The 23220-nt window shown below is 49.7% G+C and overlaps 1 protein-coding gene across 1 annotated transcript; it reads left to right on the top strand.

The window, feature by feature from the left end:
* Positions 1–5565: 5565 nt before the first annotated feature.
* Cndp2 (carnosine dipeptidase 2) lies at positions 5566–22417 on the top strand. The gene is made up of 12 exons (XM_090352960.1): positions 5566–5633; positions 8887–8977; positions 10455–10598; positions 12053–12215; positions 13725–13813; positions 15834–16034; positions 16890–16974; positions 17523–17683; positions 18497–18661; positions 20744–20885; positions 21031–21178; positions 21865–22417. Exons 2-12 carry the CDS (start codon positions 8918–8920, stop codon positions 21932–21934), a joined length of 1428 nt encoding a protein of 475 aa, XP_090209086.1. The 5' UTR covers positions 5566–5633; positions 8887–8917; the 3' UTR covers positions 21935–22417.
* The last annotated feature ends 803 nt before the right edge of the window (positions 22418–23220 follow it).

Below are 23220 nucleotides of genomic sequence, written 5' to 3'. Positions count from 1 at the left end.
GGTCTGTCACCTTCTTAGATCTCTAACTTCCAGTCTACTAATTCTATTCATGAGGCTTCATCCTAACTACTTCCCACAGACATTTCCTCCTAGGCCAGTCACACTAGAGACTCAGGCTGCTCTGTGAATGGGGGCTGAGGCAGCATAAGAACTTAGTAGTTCTTGAGCCGGGAGTTTGGCCTAGTGGTTCAAGTGCTTGCCTAGCATGCATGAAGACCCGGGTTCGATTCCTCGGTACCACATACATAGAAAAAAGCCGGAAGTGGTGCTGAGGCTCAAGTGGTAGAGCTCTTGCCTTGAGAAAGCCCAAGGACAGTGCTCAGGCCCTGAGCTCAAGCCCAGGACTGGCAAAAAAAAAAAAAGGTAGAACTTGGTAGTTCTTATATCACAGGGCTTAGCCCATGCTAACAGAACGAGTACACGTTTCTCTCTGTGCACACCTTACGTGGCACAACACCCCACAGTGCTCTCCTCATGATAAACATGCTCACCTCTTGGGGCCCTTGTGTCTTCACAGTGCCTCCAGTGGGATGCTGACCCTGCCCTCACTTCCTGTACCTGAGGAGACCCGTGTTCCCGTGAGGCTGATGCTGGGCATCCTAGAGCTCAGCCCTGGACGTCAGGGTACTGTTAGTATCTTTGGCACGGAGGCCAATGGTTCCCTGGTGTGGACCTCCGCCCTCCACTCAGCATCCAGACCACCCACAAGCCCTGCCTTTCCACCCTGCCCACCCCTCCTGCTCCCACTACAAGGACTCCTCATGCAAAGAGGAGCCTCTCCACACATCTCATGAGCAGACCTTGACCCCATGTGCTCTCAGGAGCATCACTAGGTTATGTAGGGAGACTTTGTTTCAAAAAGAAAAAAAAAAAGGGAGGAAGGGAGGGCTGAGGGGAGGGGGGGAAGAACATCAGAGTACCAATTGCTGCAGACATTCTTTCATCAGGGGATGTGTTTGGGTAGCTCTCAGTGAAATGAGATACAGTGGAGATGAGCGCCATTGGAGAATAAAGTCAAACATGGCCTCCTTGAGGTGAGGGATGTGGAATTAATTTTTAACACCATGGTGTTTTTGAAATGCACCAGGAATAGATTGCATTGAGCCTCCACCCCAGATTCATTTCCTTCTGCAATCTCAGAACAGGACCTTCTTTGGAAATGGTCTGTAGGGGGTAATTAGTTAAAAGGGAGTGGTAATGAATTCTAATGGGTCCTAAATCCAAAGACCAGTGCCCTAATAAGAAGGAAAAAAGGGCATTCTAATTTTCACCAGGAAGTGCCAGGGCCAGCCAGGAGCAAACCAGAATTCCTGAAATTGGGGGCAGGGACTAGGAAAAAATAAAGAGAGACAAACAGATGGGGTTCGGAGGACCACAGCCCAAGTCATCAGCCAAGAAGGCTGCGAGCTTAAGACTGAAGCCTTGTTTATTCCAAATCAAGGCTTATCTACTTTCTCGAAACCAGGGAACTGCCAGGGGTTACATTCTTCAAAGAGGTAAATCTCAGATCAGTTAAGCAGGACAAGGCCATAAAACAATAAACCAATAAAGCAATAAATCAAAAAGGCCAGGGAGTTCACACAATACAATGTAGCTCACTTCTTTGTGTGGTTATCTTACTCAGTGATGCAGATTCAAGGGACAGTCTGACTGCACCCTCTGGCTCCCAACAAGGAAGGAGATTTGAAGGCCGAGCAGAGACAAGTACTGTGGCCATGAACCAAGGGCCAAGGACTACCAGGAGCCACAGGCTGTGAAAGAAAAGGAGGATGAGCCTCTCCTGGAGACCAACCGCAGAGAGACTGTGCTCCTGCCAAACTCTTAATCTCAGGCTTATTGCCACCACCAGATCAGGGAGATAACACATTTCTATTACATGTGATTATGTGGGAATTTGTTCTAGGCAGCTCCCAGGATCTAAAACGGATGTATATAAATTACTTTGAGAAAAATAATATTCTGACTATAAGATCCCTTGGAAAGGGAGAAAAGGACACTTTCAATTTACACACAGTGCCTGAACTTTTTTTTTTTTAATGATGGTTTCCCCATTTAAAGGCAAGACCTAACTGTAAATAGATCTGTGAGAGATAGGACTGATTTTGCTAAATTAGCTATACATGATGCTTCTGAATCAATTACCATTTTGAAAAACATATTTGGGGTGCTGAGGATGCTGAATGAAAGCACAAAAGTAAATCTAGTCATATAACTGAACTTGGTACTCTGAATATGCTTATTGTGCTGGGTCCAAAGACACTAAAATCTCAGTGTGCGGCAACTGCTGCACAGGAGTTAGGCTCTGAACTTGGCCCTTCTTCCCCAGTTTCTTCTTGCTTCTAGCATTGGGTAGATTGCTATCAACTCTGACACACAGAACCTTTGATATCTGCAGGAACTTTAGGTGGTTTCAATTTCCCTTTTAAAGCCATTCTGAAATAGGAGAGTGGTGTTTTTTTCCCCATTCTTTCCCATAAAAAAGCTGCAAAAATAGCTTCAAATTGCCAATAAAAAGTATACAAATGATAAATTTGTTTCAAAATCCCAAATATTCTTCTTAAGCAAAAGAATGAAAAGTAACTATTCAATAGTCACTGAAAATGGGGAGGTGGGGAATTGAAACCATCATGTCCCAACTGCCTTTGCTTAAGCAAAAGTGAACCTCCATGGATTAGAAATATGTGAAGATGTAAAAACCGCAGAGAAATGCAGCATGTCAGAGTTGAACTGGCAAAAACCCTCTGTTAGTTGGCCAAGTAGTACCATTTTAATTCCCTGTTATTTTCAATATGAAGTAAGTCACAGCAAGTTGCTGTGACTAAACTCAAAATCAATGCAAGTCAAAACAAGCAAGCTTCAACAAAAATAAAGTATTTTCTAAGTCAGGCAACTTAACACTGAAATGTTCGGATTTTTTTTACAATAGAGGATTTTTTTCACATTTTTATTAGCACCAAATAGTTGTACAGGGAGTTACATTCTGACATGTCCACATATCCATACATACGCAGGCTCACCTCCTTCCTCATTCCCCCTCGTCACTCTTCACATTTCCTGAGCCAACCTCAAGTTTCACTCTTCCATTTTCACACATGTGCATAAAATAGTTTAATCATTTCTTCAATATAAAGGAAAAATTGAGTTGATACAGATCAGGAGTGATGGTTCATGCCTATAATTTCAGCTGGAGCAGAGGCAGAGGCCTCATTTTTTTTTTTCTTTTTGAGGCAGACTGGAAGGACTGGTGCCAAGCTCATGGGTGAGCTTGATTATGTGAGTTGTCACATTATCAGAGGTGAAGTGTCAACTCTTTATTCTCATCATGAAATAAAAAGACTGGGTCTAAGTAACATCACTTGGTCCGTGCAGTCATCCTGACACCATGCTTGATGGAGGCGTCTCTCCACCCAGCTTCAAAAGGCCCAGAGGGGAGATAGGCCACTCCTTGAACTGCAGCTATCAGGTTGATTACCCCAGCAAAGCTTTGCTACAGAGCATGCCAGTCCTAGGGCTTGGACTTAAGTCCTGAGCACTGTCCTTGGGCTTTCCTCAAGGCTAGTGCTCTACCACTTGAGCCATAGCACCACTTCTAGCTTTTCTATGTATGTGGTACCGAGGAATCGAACCCTGGTCGCTGTGTATACTAGGCAATCACTCTACTACTAGGCCAAACTCCCGTCCCTAGAGATGTACATTCTTAAAACGAGGCATATTTAATAGTCTACCGTATAGTATACAACAACTTGTACATGAACTCGGAAACCAATGGCATGATTCACTTTATATCAATATTCATTTTATTGCAGTTATCTAAGTAGAACCTGAAATGGCTCTGCAAGGTCTTGGGAGGTATCAACAACCACCTGTAAGATAGAAGAAATTTGAGCATTTGGGGCTAGAGCACTCTATTTTCTGATGCCATGGGAATGAGCAGAAAGCCAGAGAGACTGCTGGACAGAGGTGAGGAGAGACTAAACTCTGCAGAGTATGTCTGCAGGTGACCCTCCGGATCACCTTACACTCTGCTTTTTGCTACCCATCATTCTGCCCGAGAATTAGCCTCAAAAATACTTTCCTGCCATTTCTCTTCCGCTGAGCTCTGGAGGGTAAGTTGCTCTCCAAGGTGGCTTCTGTTCCAGGCAAATTCTGGTTTCCAGAGGTGAGTGTGCCCATTGCCTGTGTGTTTAGTTATGCCAGGTCCATCAGAACTCAGTGGGATTCTGGAGATGTAACTGTCTCACGCTGGCAGCTGAGAGCTGGAAGCATGCTTTAATGTTCTTTGAATGTATCAATAATGAATAGCAATCTCCACAGTGCTAACACTCTAAATTCAAAAATAAGCATCCAATCCCTGGTCATGTATGCCTGTACCTGTGTCCTTGTGTCCTCTCATAATAACCTTCCCCTCTGCAGAGATGCGGAGAATGAGGAAACATTCGCCAAGTTCTGTAATTTGAGTTTTATTGCCATCCAGTAAGGCTTGCAATGCACCCTTTTCCCAGGGAAGAAAGGTGCATGTAGTGCCACCTGCTGGAAACCTGGGGCATAACATGCCATCATTCCTTGACTAGCACGTGAGAGAATTGCAGTGGTCTTCAGTGTGGGTCCTATGATTTATAGTATTATTATTGCTATTATTTTACGTTATTTTTGTCAGTCATGGAGTTTAGACTCAAGGCCTGGGTACTGTCCCTGAGCTCTTTTGCTCAAAGCTGGTACTCTACCACTCAGAGCCAGTGTTATATCCCATTTTCTGGTGATTAATTGGAGGTAAGGGTTTCAGGGGCATTCCTTTAAACCATGTCCTCAGATCTCACCCTCCTGAGTAGCTAGAATTACAGGCATGAGCCACCGGTGCCCGGCCAGAAAAGTTTTTGAGACCCTTTCTTGATCTATAACTGGGCTTCTATTCACCTATCTTCCTGTCTATGTAAGGGGGCTGAGATCAAGTGGATTGCAGTTCCAGGTTAGCCAGGCAGAAAAGTCCATGAGACTGCATCTCAGTGAAAGAAGCTGGGCATGGAGGAGTGGGCCTATCGTCCCGGCACAAAGAAGTATCTGGGTCCAGGCCTGCCAGAGCAGGGAACATCAACCCTGTGCTGGTTAAAAATAACCATCCTAAAGAAAGATTGGAGGGGTGGCTTAGGGGTAGCACACCTGCCTAGCAAGTTTGAGACCCGAGTTCAAAACCCAGGACTGCAAGAAGCGATACTTGACAGAATTCTGTGGGGTGTAATATGGAAATTCAAATGGAAAACACATCGTGTGAACTTTAAGTAGACAGAATGACTTTATTTTGGCGTACTTGCCGTGTCTGGGATTCTATCCCTTGCAACCAGAAGCCCAGAGCAATCAGTAAACAACAGCCGTGTACTAGGGAACACACCCAAGGTGTCTGTGAGATCCGAAGGGAAGAATTTGGGCCAATCCCAGCCTGTGGAGGGAGGGCGGGACTACGCGAGGGGGCGGGGTCAGCTCTTCTGACGGAGGGCCTGTGGGCGGGGCGTGCTGGGGGCGGGATTAGCTGCACCACCGCCACGCCCAGGGCTGGTCTTGCATTAGTGGGCGGGGCGAGCCCAGGGCTGGGGGTGTGGCCTAGGGCACGTGGTGCGGAAGCGGTGCGCCTCTCGGTGGTAAGCTGGCCCGCGGGGCTCCCCGGAGCGGGCGCCACCCCGGGCGGCCCCGGGCGGGGCGGGCGTAGGGGGCCCGGCGAGGCGGGAGCGGTGGAGGCCGGCCAGCCCCGAGTGCGCGCTCGGCCTCGGAGGCCCCGAGTCCAGGGAGGCCTTGGACAGGCCCGCGCCTCTGGAAGGGCCTCGGGGCCGCGGGAGGGGGGTAGAAGTGGAGGGGGTGGGAGAACAGAGCCTGGGGGGCCGCGGGGCGAGGCGGGGTCAGCGCGCTGGGCTGGGGAGGGGGCGGGGGGAGGAGGGGACCCCAGGGGCCGCTCTGGGGGTCGCCCTGGTGTCTCCCCCCCTCACACCCAGAGCCTGGGGGGCCGCGAGGCGAGGCGGGGTCAGCGCGCAGGGCTGGGGAGGGGGTGGGGGGAGGAGGGGACCCCAGGGGCCGCTCTGGGGGTCGCCCTGGTGTCCCCCCCTCACACCCAGAGCTGGGGCCTGCAACTTAGCTGGCGTGGCGCTGCAGCCAGTGGCTCAAACCTGCAATGGTGCAGCACCAGTCCTGAGCTGGGAAAATGAAGGAGGATGGAGTCCTGAGTTCAAGATCCAGTACACACACGCGCGCGCACTCACTCACACATACTCACACACTCATACACACGCACACTCACATTCACACACTCACTCTCACACACGCACACACATTCACACACTCACACACACGTACACACGCGCGCGCACTTACACACGCACACTCACATTCACACACTCACTCTCACACACGCACACACATTCACACACTCACACACACGTACACACGCGCGCGCACTCACTCACACATACTCACACACTCATACACACGCACACTCACATTCACACACTCACTCACACACACGCACACATTCACACACTCACACACACGTACACACACGCGCACACTCACATTCACACACACACATTCACACACACGCGCGCACACTCACATTCACACACTCACTCTCACACACACTCACATTCCCACACTCACACATTCACACACACACACTCACACACACGCACACGCGCACATTCTCACATTCACACACTCACACACACACTTGCACATACACTCACTCACACTCATACACACGCACACACACACTCTCACGCACATTTATAATATTTGTATATGCACACGAGACACATTAAAACTCCATTTGTACTCTGTGTAGGGAGGAGTTGCAGAAAGGGGTTCCATGGTATGTTTAGGAACAACTTCTAAAATGGACAAATGGTTGACACTGCCCTGGTTTTAGTGCTTTTTACTCAGAGTCACATTTATTTAATGTGTACTTGAACTATCAAGAGACAAAGATGGATGCTCCACAGAGAACCCTGAGTGTGTGGTGCTGCACATCTTTCTTCCTCCTCTCACCCTGACCTCTCTTTAAACTTGAGACTGCAAAAGGAAGTAGAGCTGTCATACCTGAAAGAACGTATACGTGTAACACGTACATACATACAGCCTGAGCTGGCTTCCAACGACCATGTTCAGATCTCAGCCTCTAGTCCTTACGATGACTAGGGAAAGCCTCCAGCACCAGACTAAAATTTGCTTTCATTCATTTCAGCCAACTAAATCCGATTCATCAGAGCACAGAGGTGTCCTCCTTAGTGGCTTTGATGCAGGCAGAGGTGAAACAGAGAGTCATCAGAACCGAGTGGGAGGGAGAAAATGAAATGAAAATGAAACCTGGCTGGTCTTGCTTGGACTGGACTTTGAGTTAACAGGAGGGATGGGTTTGGGTACCGGTCTGGGGACTTGGCAGGAAGCTGAACATTCTGGTCAGTGATTGTACCCTTGAGTGACTTGAGCTGAAAGACCCTGCCTGGGCTGCATTAGCAGTGAAGAATGCAAAGAATGCACTGAAGTCAGTTTGGGAATTGTAGTAGTTAGGGACAGGAACCCAGACAAAAGCTCCAGGTGATAGATGTGGTCTGCTAGGAAACAGGGTTATGTAAACAGAGGGCCTCCCTGGGTACCTTCCTGGTGACACGCGGAATGTGACTTACAGAAGCCTCAGTTGCATTCATGGACTCTGTGAGGCTGTTTCGGGTGAGGCTGTGTTGGCCTCAGGTATGGATGTGACCATGCTCTGTCCTGGCGTTTGAAGAAGAGGCAGCCAGGTTGGGGCACCAAGAACTTGCTTGTGCTCATGGTTCTGTGGCTGTCTCACACGGTGCAGCTTAGGGAACTTGTGGAGCTCTTGCCTAGCTGCCAGCTTTTTGTCACAGTGGATTACATCACCCCTCTGGTTGAAACTTGCCGGAGGGACCTTTATTCAGGAAAAAAAAAAAAACTATCAGTGTACATGCATTTATCTGGCACCTGCTTCACGGCTGTCCAGCAGTTGTGGGACCGAGTCGCCTCATGCCTGTACCCTCTTCATTCTGTTCATTCTTCTGTTGTTTCCTTTTGTTTATTCTCTGCCGTTCCAAGTGTCCCGTACTCTTTTTGCATGAAAGCCAGGTGTTAGAAAATGTGCCAGGAGCCTGTAGACAATCAACTTTAGTTTTAAATCTAAGTTTGTTTCTGAAAGCATAAACATTATACATATGCATGTGTCTTAATCCGTAGGCACAGTAATATTCCAATTGGTAGAAGCATTTCTGTCTCAGACACTAGTTATTTATTTATGGTGAAAAGAATCCACATCTTCTAGCTTTCTGAACTTACAGTGCAATCCTATCACCATATTCTGTGGGGCAGGGGAAGGTTCTTCCTAGGAGTGAATCATAAATGGCCCTTTGGCAGTCCCTGCTGAGATTATCTGCTCCTCTAAGCTGTCTTCATCCAGTTTATCTGGCTGACTCTGCTGTGGGTTTGTGGCTGTAGAGACACAACAAATGACTTTGTTACTGAAATTGGTTAAGTAATTAGTTCCTCTATGGTAACAGAAGGTAGAAGATTCTTTGGGTGCTTTAAGAGTATGGAGTTAAAAAGTCCCTGGTAAATTAGTGTTCCTGGGAATTGCCTACCTTTGGTTTTTTAATCAGATTGTCAGTGACTCTGGCCCTTGCCCTTGGATGCAGTTTTGTGTAAGTTTCCTTTTGTAGAGCCAAGATTAGCCTTCAGACTCTCTGGCTTCCAAAGGGCTCTCACTTCCTGGGCAGTCTTGTGATGGGTGTTGCAATGCTGATGGGGAGGGTGGGGCAGTACTTAAAGCTCTGGGGAGTCACCACCGATCTCTGTCCCTTCCTGCACGCTGGACAGACTGGTTGTTCTTCCTTCCAGGAATCTCCAAGGTGTGCAGCCTACTTGAAGGATGACAGCCCTCACTCCGGTGTTTCAGTATATTCATGAAAACCAGGATCGCTACATTAAAGTAAGGAGGTCCTTGTGCCAGGGAGTAGTGAGACTTGGCTTATGCTGTGAGGTCAGAGAAACCTAGAAGTCAGTGGGGATTTTGCCATTTAAACAAGTGCTCAGAATGTTACCTAGGGATCCGTTCCTCTACCTTCTCAGTGCACTATAACTTGACACTTTCGTGCTAATACCTGTTTAGAGAAATAATAAGCTGCCTTGTGATCTTTCTTTAATCTGCATCTGTGATTTCTTGGGATAGTTATACTTTAAAAAGCTACTTTGTAGCCAGCACAGCATGATGGCTCATACCTATTAACCTCACTACTCAGGAGGCTGAGATCTGAGGATCAAGGTTCAAAGGCAGCCCAGGCACAAAAGGACCTGAGACTCTTATCTCCATTTAACCCCTAGAAAACGGGAAGTGGGCTTGGCTCTAGGATAGGGTGGTAGCCTTGAATTGGAATGCTCTGGGACAGTACCCAGGCCAAATTCAAGCCCCATGACCCACCAAAAAAAAAAAAAAAGAACTACTTTGTGACTCAGTAATGTTATATATTTATTTGTTTCTTGATTTTAATGTAAAGTGTCATGCTTTTAAGTTATTCATTTAGTTCTGGGCCTGGGGCTTGAACTCGGGACCTGGGTACTACCCCTGAGCTTCTTTTTGCTCAAGGCTAGTGTTTTACCACTTGAGCCATAGCTCCACTTCTGATTTTTTGGTAATGTATGAGAGGTAAGAATCTCACAGACTTTCCTGCAAGGGTGACTTTAAGCCATGATCTTTAGATCTCAGTCTCTTGAGTAGCTAGGGCGACACATGTGAATTACCTGTACCCAGTTCTTTAGTTATTTTTGATAGACGTACTTCAGGAAGAAAATAAAAATCTTTAGAATTCTTTTTTTTTTTTGCCAGTCCTGGGCTTGAGCTCAGGGCCTGAGCACTGTCCTTGGACTTTCTCAAGTCTAGAGCTCTACCACTTGAGCCTCAGCACCACTTCTGGCTTTTTTCTATGTATGTGGTACCGAGGAATCGAACCCGGGTCTTCATGCATGCTAGGCAAGCACTTTAACCACTAGGCCAACCTCCCGGCCCCCTTTAGAATTCTTATTCTAAAAATTATAAAACATGGATTTTGTTGGGAGGATAAAATAAACTGATTTAGTATGGATATTTACTGTATATTTCAGTTAAAATTTTGTTAGGTGCAGATAATTATGGAACTCAGGGCATTTTATACTTGTATCACCTTAGTAGTTAAAAACACACCCTGGTGTCTTTGTGTTTTGTTCTGGTCCTTGGACAGGGTTAGCACAATAATTTCTAAAATCTAGAACAAAAGCAAGTATAGTGGTTCTTAATGTTCTGCCTAGTCAGCATGGCAGCAAGTTAGCATAATTGATGTCCCTGAAATGCTGCCACACAGTTAGGAACCTTCTTCCTCCCAGAAGGAAAACCCTTTCCAACTAGTTTCCTTTTGCTTGCTGTCCACATGCAGAAACTTGCAGAATGGGTGGCCATTCAGAGTGTGTCTGCTTGGCCCGAGAAGAGAGGGGAGATCAAACGGATGATGGAAACTGCGGCTGGAGACATCCAGAGGCTGGGGGGCTCTGTGGAGCTGGTGGATATCGGGAAACAAAAGGTAGGCCGCAGGGCCCAGGAGCAGCCTGGGCCAGGGGGTCGAGAGCATTGCACGGATGCATGGGCGAGCTTTTGCTTAGTTGCTTGGCTTACCTTCAAAACAAGCCAGGGCCTTTGCAGTGACCATTCAGAGCGATCTTTTGCTTTAATTGCTTGGCTTACCTTCAGAACAAGCCAGGGCCTTTGCAGTGACCATTTAGAGTGATCTTTTGCTTTAATTGCTTGGCTTACCTTCAGAACAAGCCAGGGCCTTTGCAGTGACCATTCAGAGCGATCTTTTGCTTTAATTGCTTGGCTTACCTTCAGAACAAGCCAGGGCCTTTGCAGTGACCATTTAGAGTGATCTTTTGCTTTAATTGCTTGGCTTACCTTCAGAACAAGCCAGGGCCTTTGCAGTGACCATTCAGTGTTGTCTTAGTTGGATCAGAGCAAAGATTTTGTGATACCATTTTTTTTCTTTCTGCCCAAGAATTACTATAGTGGTCATTGTTGGAGAATAGCTGAAATTCCTGTCCCAGAGATTAGAAAGCTTCAAAGTGGCAAGTTAAACATGACCTTGTTGCTAAAGGTAGTGATGATTCCTGCTGGCACAAATGTCCCCAGCACCTCCCCGTAAGGGAGGGCTGGGATGTCTGCTGTTTCCCTTTGAATTTAAGTAAACAGTCTCACTTTGGTCGTGATTGTGCTGGTTTAGTTTCCAGTCATTTCAGCCTTGTATTTTCAGAGTTTGGAAGACTCACATTTCAGGATGCGACATGATGTGATTGGTCTCAGAGAAAATTATGGTTCTGGAATTTCGGATGTGGGCATTTGGTTCAGTGGGGTTATCATAATTGGAGGGAAGATGAGACTGGGAAGTTCAAGTCCAAGTGAATTTCAAAACGAACTCATGTACGGGTCCTGACAGCTTCTTAGAAAATGCTAAACTTGTTAAGGGCTTTTTGCTTTTTTAAAAAAAATTATTTAGAGGATCTCTGTTTTCATTTAAAAATCACATTCCTATGATCAGCACTCTACTCCTTGGGTCACACCTCTACTCCATCTTTTGCTTGTTAGTTGAAGCTGAAGTCTCACAGACCTTTCTTCCCTGGCTGACTTTGAACCATGATCCTCCGGGTCTTGGTTTTCTGAGCATCCAGGATTATGGGTATGAGGCACTGGGTACTCAGCCTCCATAGTGTTTTGTTCTGTCAATGGTTTTGAAATATCAGCCAAAATTTGCCAAAAATCAGTCTTTAAAAATGTGAGGATGTAATTCAGTATGCACTTTGGATTACAGGAAAGTAAGTTCTGGTTAATTAATGACTGTTGAGCAGTATGATCTTAAACTTTATAGCAGAAGTTGATGGATAAGAACAGATAAGAAAGCCCAGGTATGGTTAATAACATAAATTCCATAAATTCCAAGTTTCTTTTTTTTTTTTTTTAAATAAGACCGTGATTGCTCTGTTTCAGCTCCCTGATGGCTCAGAGATTCCACTGCCTCCCATTTTGCTCGGCAAGCTGGGCAGCGACCCCCAGAAGAAAACAGTGTGCATTTATGGGCATCTGGACGTGCAGCCTGCGGCCCTGGAGGATGGCTGGGATAGTGAGCCCTTCACGCTGGTGGAGCGAGATGGTGAGGGATGGGGCCTCCATGCCTGAAGACAGCAGGGCTCACTGTTCACACCGGGAGAAGCATTTCTACATTTTCTTTCACTGATCATCTCAGGTTTTCCTCTTTCAACTACAGATTGGGAATTGTCTTTGTTGTTTTTAGAAAGTCTTGGTATACAATCTAAGCTGGTCTGGAACTTGAGATCTTCATGCTTAGGCCTCCTAAATGCCAATATTAAGGGCAACGTGCTGCCACACCTCTCCACCTGTTTTTTATCTAGAGAATGGGTTCTGGAAATTTCTTCTATGTTTCCCAGTCATTGACAGCTCAGAAAACCTACCTTTCCTTGTGTAAGTAAGTCCGTCTTGTTTTGGGCTTTACTTTAGAAGCTGGCTTCTTCTTCCCATCCCCTCTTGGTGAGGGCTACTCTGCGCTCACTGCTCTCTGCTTTTGTCCATGGCAGTCCCTGACCAGAGAGAAGCAGGGCCCCCTGTATTTGAGCTGCTTTCCAGAATTCTATAATTGGCGCAGTCTGTCTTTAGACCTCTTCTGGCCAAGTGTGAACAGTGTTCATGACTGCAAGATTAAAGAGACATTTCACTCAGACTTCACCCCCTGCCATCATGGTCCTCTGTGTGATGTTGACACGTGACCTGTGTGAGTTGTCTGAGTTAGTCTTCTGGGTGCCTCTGTGATGCTGATGTGTGGGAGTCGGTCCTCCCTGTGCACAGGAAGTGCACTCCTGCAGTTCGGATGCACGAGTCTTTTGGCAGTTTCCTCGCCATGTAGACTCCACCGGTCTGGAACAGGATTTCCAGGCATCTCCCTTCCTCAGCCCTCTCGTGTTTCTGACTGACCCAGCACAGGACTTGTCCCATGCCAGTCCCTGTCCTGCTTTTCCAGGCCTTCACTCCTCCGTACCTATCCAGACTGTTCCCAAAGTAACCTCAAAGCACCATGCCTGACGCCTCCTGGAAGGCCCAGAGCCTTGCCCAGCATGCATGAAGCCCTGGGTTTGATTCCTCAGTACCACATAAACATAAAAAGGCAGAAGTGGTGCTGTGGCTCCAGTGGCAGGGTGCTATCCTTGAGCAAAAGCAAGAGGGACAGTGCCCAGGCCCTGAGTTCAAGCCCTAGGACTAGGAAAGAAAGAAAGAAAGAAAGAAAGAAAGAAAGAAAGAAAGAAAGAAAGAAAGAAAGAAGGAAAGAAAGAGAGAGAGTACGTGTGCACCTGTGGTGCTTGTGGTGACCAAGTTTGATGACCTGGCATTGGACTGTGAGCCCTAGCCAGCACTGCTGTGGAAGGGAAGGAGGGGCATTGAGGGTCAACCACATGGCTGCCTCTGTGGTCATGGTGAATTCTCTGAATTCTACCAATAGGGTTGGATGGAGACTCTGGGCTTCTGCAGTGAAAAAACCTTCCTCCTTCCCCTAGGTGTGGTTGCACTGAGTAAGACATTGTCAGATGTTTACGTCAGATACGCTCCTTTCCATTTCATTGACATCATAACTGAATTGTTGCTGTTCTAGGCAAGTTGTATGGGAGAGGCTCGACTGACGACAAGGGGCCAGTGGCCGGCTGGATGAATGCCCTGGAAGCTTATCAGAAGACTGGTCAGGTACGCCTCGCCGCGGGGTCTGCCCGGTCCTCTCTGAGCAGTACTGAAAAGGTCACCAGATTGGGGAAAGCAAGTGACTGTAGTCCATGCGGTGGCTCAGGTGTAAGATCATAGAGCTGTTATCAGCTCTAGAAAACATCAGAAGATTATCACTGCATAGATACTCAAAGGTTAGACTGTTGACTACTCAGCAAGATTTTTGCCGGTGTGAATTTTCGTTATTCTTTATTATTTTCTGTTGTTCTGTATGTTTCCTTTCAGTGTGTGCTAAGGTCCTCATTCATTTTTGGCAAGTGCATCCATTGCCAGCCAGCATGTGGTGAGGTCACTCAGGCTTTAAAATGGTGGACAGAGTCCTCAATTGCCATGTGGCTCGTGCCCTTCTAAAAATGATTTTACTGGGGCCGGGAGTTTGGCCTACTGGTTAAAGTGCTTGCCTAGCATGCATGAAGACCCGGGTTCGATTCCTCGGTACCACATACATAGAAAAAAAAAGTCGGAAGTGGTGCTGAGGCTCAAGTGGTAGAGCTCTAGCCTTGAGAAAGTCCAAGGACAGTGCTCAGGCCCTGAGCTCAAGCCCAGGACTGGCAAAAAAAAAAAAAAATAAATAAAAATGATTTTACTTTAAAAATGTATTCCTTGGGCCGGGAGTTTAGCCTAGTGGTAGAGTGCTTGCCTAGCATGCACCAAGACCAGGTTCAATTCTTTGATACAACATAATAGAAAAGAAACCAGAAGTGGCTCTTTGGCTTAAGTGATAGAACACTAGCCTTGAGAAAGTCCAAGGACTGGGAAAAAAAAATGTATTCTTTAACTATGAACTGTCTTCTCATTTCTCAAAGTTGGTCAAATACAGAAAAAATAAAGAGAAAAAAATTGCTAGAGATTCAAGAGTCCTGTTAGTATTTTGTTATGTACTTAGCTTTTTGATGAATTTTACCTACTTATAATAATGCTGTAGAGACAGATTTTGCATGTGGTTTTTATCTTATATTGTGATCAACTAGGAATAATTATAAGCATTGTTGTTAGGCATGGAAAAGAGATCAGAAAAGAATCAGATTCTTGTGGTCCAGGGCTTCATTTTACACAGAAATAGCACTAAGCAGCTTGGCCCATCCTACCCCATGAGTGATTGGGACAGGAAGCAGAAAGCTTCACCCCTGCTTCATCCCTGCTTCACTCCTGCTTCACTCCCCCCTCCATATCCTGTAGGGGGGTCTTGGCCTTGGGTAGAGTTCTCAGGATCTGGAGCCTAAGGAGGTGAGGGGTGGCCATGTAAAGGGCTGAGGGATGGAACAAGAGGAAGCAACGTGTGTTTAGTTAACTGTGCTAGCCAGAAGGGATGGCGCCAAAAAAAAAAAGAGGTGCCTTTAGTGAGTAGTGCTGGGGCCTAGGGGTTGCATTTGGCAAGCGCTGTGGTGAGGTACGTCTCATGAACACTGATGGGGTACATGTAATGAGAGTGGATGGGTGAATGGAGTTGGGACCCGGACATGAGATAGTTGCTTGTGTCTGGGCTTGGACCCTGCTCTTCTGTACCCTCTGTGGACTCAGGCTACTCATCTGGCTGTGTGTGTTCTTTCCTCATCCGTGGATGGTCACCTCTCTCTCTCAAAGCTAGAAGAAAATTACCCAGCGTTGTTCTTAATGTACTATGTTGTCCTCCATTTGCAGTTCTGTCTGCCTCCGTGAGAACTCTGTGGTGCCGGTCAGGCTGAGGTTCCTGCTCTCTGTAACAGGAGTTGCTTCAGCTCTGCTCACTCTCCTTTGTCTGAATGCAGAAATCCCTTGATAGACCCCACCTACTCCCTCAGGTTTCCCCACTGGGCTTCCTTTCGGCCCCATGTCCTCCCTAGCCTGTGTGGAGGGGCACCTTCTGAACCTGATGCTTCCCTGCCTCTGGTCTGGAGGAGATTGGTATTTGAGATTCACAGTGACAGAGCGATCTGCCTTCCCATGTGGTGCTTTGGGAAGGAAAGCAGGGAAACTGAATCCTCTGCCTCTCTCTCCCTCTCAGGAGATTCCTGTCAATGTGCGGTTCTGCCTGGAAGGCATGGAGGAATCTGGCTCTGAAGGCCTGGATGAGCTGATTTTTGCCCAGAAAGACAAGTTCTTTAAAGATGTGGACTACGTCTGCATTTCTGACAACTACTGGCTGGGGAAGAAGAAGCCTTGCATCACCTATGGCCTCAGGGGAATCTGCTACTTCTTCATTGAGGTGTGGGGCTGGGTTCCTCAGGCTTCCTTGCCTTCCTGGACTAACAGCTGAGCCTCCTTGTTTCTTCTTCCCTAGCATAGGCAAGTGCCAACAAGTTGGCCAGGAGGAGATCAGAGCTGGCTTAGGGCTTTATATGTTAGGTTCCTTAAGGCCTCCTAATACCCCAGGCATGGACTGTGGTTCTTCTGAGCCTGGAAGTCAGTTTCATAGTGATGTCCAGCTAGAGCTGTTACTTGTAATGTTTCCTTGGAGCAAGTGAGACAAGACCAACTGCTGGTCGCCTCAAAAGGCTGAGACGTGCGCAAAGCATTGAGGAGCCCTTCCTTTGCTTAATTAGTAATGCTCCATGCAGAGTGTGGAGCCCCGAGCCCCTCCGTGAGGTGAGCAGACCCTCGGCCCTGCTCCACTCAGCTGGTCACTGGCGGAGATCACCTGGTGCTGGTCCTCCTGCACAGGTCCTGAGTGGGGACAGCGGGTTCTGCGACCTTCCCCCCAGACGGCAGAAGTGGCAGCCATCGCTGCGCTGAGCCGTCACTGGTGTCGCAGAGTGATGTGGGGCTGTGGATGCCGGTGCTTCCTGCCCCTTAGAGATTCACCGGGTTCTAAGACTAATCCGTGAAGGAATGAATCTGAAGCCATGGTCTCAGGCTCCAGACCACATCGGTCTTGGTTCATGTTGCAGTCTTTCGGGTCTTTGTGAAAGGACAAGGAGGGCCTGTCCCTGGTTCTTCGGGGAGCAGATTTTGATTTAGGAAGGTATCAGGTCTTACAAATGTCCTTTGTTCAAAGTGCTGTCATATGATAAAAATAAGCTCCTGCTAAGTCGCCAACTGAAACGGCCTTTGTTCCTGCCAGGTGGAGTGCAGTGACAAAGACCTCCATTCTGGGGTGTACGGCGGCTCAGTGCACGAGGCCATGACCGACCTCGTCACTCTGATGGGTGAGCTGGGGTTGGCTGTCCCAGGCTGATACGGTGGCTTGGGGAATGGGTGGGCGCTGGCTCTGGGCTGATGGCCACGGCATGGGATGCTACTTCAGTTTTACTCAAAGGCTACTGTGTGTCGTTTCTGCGTCTATGCACCATCTGCTCTGCCCAGGCTGCACTGTCCCTGACGAAGTCTGGCCTGGACTCCCTCAGGTCCTGTCCATCCTGTGCCCCAGAGCTCAGGATACTGGGAAGACGAGTCTTGCTCAGTTATAACGGGCTACAGTCTGCTGCTTGGGGGAGCAGGACACCACTGCTTCCATTCCCGCTGTGCCCCTAGTGTGCGGCCAAATGGAGCTGAACCCACCCCTGCTCTGTCGGCTCCCTTTTCTTCCCCTGGGGACAAAGCGGCCATTGGGGTTGATCTAGGGTTGAAGCCTATGCTGCCTCACTCCCAGGCTCCCCCTCAACTCAGGAGCAGGTTTCCACCCAAGCATTTGCTGTTCCACAGTGACTGCTGTGCTGCCTCGTTCAAGCATTTCAACCCTCTCCACTCCCCTCAGGCTCCCTGATGGACCAGAAAGGGAAAATCCTTATCCCTGGCATCAATGAGGCTGTGGCCCCAGTGACTGAGGAGGAGCACGAGCTGTATGACCACATTGACTTCGACATGAAGGAGTTTGCCAAGGACGTGGGGGCCAGCACCCTCCTACATGACTGCAAGGTACCACCCAGGGCCCTGGCCTGTTCGCGCCCACTGGGTTCCTGCTTGTCCACACTCGGGCTCTTCAACTAAGGAGTGGTGCACGTGAGCCAGCAATAGATCTGCAGAGCCGGCGTGGCAGGGTGGGGACAGTGAGGAGTTCTAACTGTCAGAATTCAGTTTTGGCCAGCTTGACTCTTTAGCCCACGGCTGAGTTAAGCTGCACCCAGTGGCCACATGTGAAGGTGAACGCAGTTTGCATGCTCTTTACTTAACCAGTAGGGGAAATCACGTGTTTGTTCTCGTTCCATGGTTTATTTCTGACCTTATCACTGTGGGTCATTAGCACCTTCCACGTCATCCAGTCTGCTTCTAGGCCTTGGGGTTTACCTCTCTTAGAGACGAGCAGCAAAGGACTGCAGAGGAACCCGGCCTGCTGTGGGCTAGGGAGGGCTGGCAGGTCTGGGAGAGGCTGGGCCCTGTCCTAGAGTCCTGCAGCAGAGACAGGCCAAGGCAGGCTGGTGGAAGAGCAGAGATGGTTCAGGCTGTGGGGGCAGCAGCCTTGGAGTAGATCTGTCCAGCTGCACAGTTAGCGCCTGCTCTGGGGGCTGTGGAGGCAGCATGCCACTCCTTTGGAAGTGTGCAGCAGTGGAGACCCACAGAGTGACCTCTAAGCAGCCCAACTGTGTGGGCTCCCCACATCCCAGCCTCCTTTCTGGAGCCGCCAGGACTTCAGCCTGGCCCTGTCTACGCTGCCCAGCCGCAGCCCCCGTCACATCCTGTCTCCTCGTGGACCAGGGCACTGAGCCAGACCCTTCTCCCTGTGATCTGCAGAAAGACATCCTGATGCACCGGTGGCGGTTCCCATCCCTCTCCCTCCATGGCATCGAAGGCGCCTTCTCTGGAGCAGGGGCCAAGACCGTGATTCCTAGGAAAGTGATCGGCAAGTTCTCCATCAGGCTCGTGCCGAACATGACCCCTGACGTTGTCAGCGAGCAGGCATGTGGGGTGTGGATGGGGTGCTGGGTGTAGGTGTGGGCCAAGGACCTGGTGATCTTAGAGGAGTCGTAGGGGAAACAGGCTTTCACTAGGCAGAAACCTCACCTCCAGTGATGAGTGGGAAGTGAGCCATCAGTGAAGGCCACAGCGAGCACTCCACGTACGTGACCTTCGAAACGAAGCGTGTGACTGTGTGAGGTGCTGAGGTGTGCCAGTCCTCTCTGGCCTCATCCCCGATTGTGTCAGGATGTTGGATAAGAGTCTGAGGGGCCACCTGTTTCAGTAATGGAGTAAGAAGGAGAGTTCCAATGCCGGCAGTATCTGTGTGTGTGTGTGTGTGTGTGTGTGTGTGTGTGTCTGTCTGTCTGTCTGTCTGTCTGTCTGCCAGCCAGCCCTGGGGCTTCAACTCAGGACCTGAGTACTATATCTGAGCTGTTTTTTGCTCAAGGCTATCTCTGCCATTTGAGCCCCGGAGACACTTGTCCTTTTCTTTTTAAAGTAGTTTACTGGAGATAAAGAGTTTCCTGAACTTTCCTGCCCAGGCTGTATTTGAACCATGATCCTCAGATCTCAGACTTCTGAGTAACTAGGATTACAGGAGTGCACCACCAGCTAGCACCCAGCAGTTGCTCCTTCTTACGAGGAGCCTTTGTGGGGGAGATGGAATCAGCATCTTCCCATGGGAAGAAAATCCTGAGGCCTTCTCTCCACACGAGAACTGAAACACCATCCAGGCCAGATCCATGGCTGGATTTCAGATTGGATTTATTTACAGATGAAACATCCCGCTTAGGGCTGGATGTCGTGGCTCATGCCTGTGACGTCAGGTATGCAGAAGATAAGAACAGATGAGAACAGACAGCCCAGGCAAAAAATTAGGGCAACAGTATCAAAAACAAGCTGGATGTGATAACACACTTCTGTGATCCCGGCTTTGCAGGAGGCAGAGAATCAAGGTCTAAGACTGCCCCATAGACAAAGAGCAAGGGACTGACAAGTGAAGCAGAAAGGGCTGGGTGGCATGGCTCAAGTGGTAGAGGGTTTATTAGTCTACTAGGGCTGCCTTCATTTAAGTCCACATTGTGGAAAATTTTTTGGAGACTGGAAAACCTAAGATTAATGTGTTAGCACATGGCATTGGCTCCCAGCCACAGAAGGCACAGGCCCTCTGTGTTTTCTTTGTTTTTGTTTTGGTTGGTCATGGGACTTGAACTCTGGGCCTGGGTGCTGTTCCTGAGCTCTTCAGCCCAAGACTAGCGCTCTACCCATTGAGCCATAGTGAGTGTCACTGCTGGTTTCTGATGGTTAATTGGAGATAAGAGTCTCCCAGACTTTCATGCTCAGACTGGCTTTGAACCACAATCCTCAGGTCTCAGCCTCCTGAGTACCTAGGATTACAGGTGTAAGCCACCGCGCCTGGCAATTGTATCGTGACATTTTTTTTTTTGGGGGGGGCCAGTCTTGGGCTTGAGCTCACGGCCTGAGCACTGTCCTTGGACTTTCTCAAGGGTAGAGCTCTACCACTTGAGCCTCAGCACCACTTCCAGCTTTTTTCTAAGTATGTGATACCGAGGAATTGAACCCAGGTCTTCGTGCATACTGGGCAAGCACTTTAACCATTAGGCCAAACTCCCGGCCCCTATCGTCTCTTCTCTTAAAGGAGGCACTGGTCCTCACACCCATACTCCTAGCTACTCAGGAAGATGAGACCCAGGGGATTGTGGTTCAAAGCCAGCCTGGGCAGAGAAGTATCTGAGGCTCCATCTCCAATTAATAACCAAAAAGCTAAACTCGAAACATGGTTCATGTGGTAGAGTGCCAGCTGTGAGCAAGAATGCTGAGAGAGCAACCAAGGGACTGAGCTCAAGTCCCAGTGCCTTTTATCTTCAAAGCACAGGATGTTGCTTCTCGCATAACTCCCTTTCCTCTTGTCATGGGCTGCAGGTCAGTCTTCAGCAGCAGAGATGCTGTAGACCTGGAATGGACCTCTCTGCCTGACTCCTTGTAGCTCCATTGTAAGTTGCTAGTGTTGGCTCAAATGTCAAACACGAAACATCATGTGCGTCTCTGTTGATGGTTTAGGTTACGAGCTACCTGACAGAGAAGTTTGCCGAACTGCGCAGTCCCAATAAGTTCAAGGTGTACATGGGCCACGGCGGGAAGCCCTGGGTGGCCGACTTCAACCACCCACACTATGTGGCTGGGAGACGAGCCCTGAAAACAGGTTGGACATGTCTGGGGGATGGATGCCAGGAGGCCAGGCTCCTGAGTGTGCCAAGGCCTTGCTGTGTCGTCTGGGTGATGGCTCTGGGAAGGATCTCTGGCCTCCAGGCCCCAAAGTTCACCGTTTCTTTTGTTCTGTCCCTCAGTTTTTGGTGTTGAACCAGACTTGACCAGGGAAGGCGGCAGCATTCCTGTGACCTTGACCTTTCAGGAAGCCACGGGCAAGAATGTCATGCTGTTGCCCGTGGGGTCAGCGGATGACGGCGCACACTCCCAGAATGAGAAGCTCAACAGGTGAGACTCCTCGCTGAGCCCTGCTTCAGCGAGCACAGCGGGAGGTGGCAGTCCGCAGCAGTCCCTGCTGAGGTTTGTGGGGACAAGGGCCAGTCAGTGGCCTGTGTGAAACTCAGAATGACATGGCTATGTCCCCCCCCTCCCCAGGGAGCCCCCGGCTCTCAGGGGAGAGCAGCTTCTGGTCAGCAGCAGGAAGCACGGGGCGGGCAGGTGGGCCCCAGCCAGTGGGGGCCATGGAAGCTGAGGCTTGGAGCCCCTGGGATTCTGACCCAGCAAAGGCCTTGCAGTGCCTGAGGGATTAGGAGAGACAGACCTGGTGAGGTGGAGGCCTTCAGAAACAATGTTGTGCCTGGAGTGGGCCTTGTGGTAACGTGCTTGCCTGGCATGCACAGTGTCCTGGGTTTGAGTCCTTGGTGCTACGTACGCAGAAATAACACTGGGCCCTGGATCTAGATGAGCCGTTGACAACCAGGGAGCCAGGGCAGACAAGTCCATTCCTAGTCCAACACCAGGCTTGGCAGGGGAGCTGGGCTGCATGTGCTCGCGGAGAGCTGCTCAAGCCCAAGCCAGAGTGAGGGACCAAACTGGAGGAATGCAGCCCTCCCCAGAGAAAGCCACGCGGGAAGCCATGCACGCACGTGCTGAGTCCCGGCAGCGGCCCGCAGGCGATCTGTTCTCCCCTCTAGGCATAACTACATAGAAGGAACCAAGATGCTGGCTGCGTACCTGCATGAGGTGTCGCAGCTGAAGGACTGAGAAGTCAGCCTCCCGGGCCTAACCAGAAGGGATCCTGCCCTCTCCCTCCTCCGGCTCTCTTGGGAAAGTGGACGTGAGCAGGTCCAGCTGTCAAGTGGGTGCAGTTAGCTCTTCCAGGCCATTGTTAATGTTCTGGTGCTGGGGGATTTTCAAGGCCAGCTGACCAACCCTCCGGACTGGTTCTCTGTGGTGGCCAATGTGACTTCAGTGCCCCCAAAACAGCAGCTCTGCTAGAGTGTGGGGTGGGGTGGTAGCCGGCACTGGCCTGGTGCCCAGGGCTGATAGTGACATCTTCAGAAAGGGAGAAAAGCTGTGACAGCCCCCGTTGTCACTCCTTGCTCGCTCTGCTCTGTCCTTTCTCAGGGTCTTCCCCATCGCTGCTGTCCCTCTCTGTTAGGCCCGCACGGATACCCCAGTGTCCCAGAGCGAGGAAAGGCCTGCCTTCGTGTGTGCTGCTGAATAAAAGTGAAAACCGACCCCTGAGCTCACGGCTGGTGTCCGCCTTCCTTGTGAGACGCGCACACGTTGTGGGGGGTTTGTTGGGGAGCAGCAGTCTCATGGACTACATGTGCCTGTTGGGTGGCTTCTGGCTTATTCACGGGGCTCACGGGTGCTTGTGGGGTGCTTTGACACGGTGGCTGTGCTGTGGTCTTAGAGCACGTGCGTGTGCATGCGGCTGCCGGACTGTCGTCGTTGGCTCAGGCTGGAGGCCCCGAGGAGGCTCCATCACCGCCATGCATCCCTTCAGCCTCGTTTGCTACAGAAGGAGTGCGTGGTCTTCCCCCAGAAGCCCCAGTGGTAGCTCAGGCGCTGATGGGAACAGCCCTCGTGCCAGGGCACCCAGCACCCCGAGTCCCAGGCCAGCCGGGTCTCTGGAGCATTTCCTCTGAGGTGGAGAAACACAGGAATGATTTCACCTCCAAACCCTGACGGTTACAGCTAGGGCTCATAGTCACACGTGTAGAGTCCAGGGCAGCCACAGTGCCTGGGTGGCACACCCAGGGACAGCCGGCCAGCACGGCCCAGTGCCTACAGGAGAAGCCACAATGGTCCACACTGGCAGAACCTGCTGGAAAGCTGTGGCCCAGGAAACCCTGGAAAGCAGCTCACAGGAAGGCCCTGTGTGGAGAAGCTTCCCGTGGAGGGTGTTGAGGCTGCCAGCCCCCCGGTGTCACTGCCCACCCACCGGAAGCTGGACACCAGGAGCAGACAGCGTAGGCCTTGCCCCATCAGGACGCTGCCGTCTGGAGCGTGTTCTCTGCAGCTCCCCAGTGGCTTCCTGCAGG

Source organism: Megascapheus bottae, chromosome 19 (assembly GCF_031878675.1).
Source record: "Megascapheus bottae isolate mThoBot1 chromosome 19, mThoBot2.hap1, whole genome shotgun sequence".
Classification (NCBI taxonomy): Eukaryota; Metazoa; Chordata; class Mammalia; order Rodentia; family Geomyidae; genus Megascapheus; species Megascapheus bottae.
Note: the sequence above shows the minus strand (reverse complement) of the source record. Positions and strands in the feature narration are given on the sequence as shown.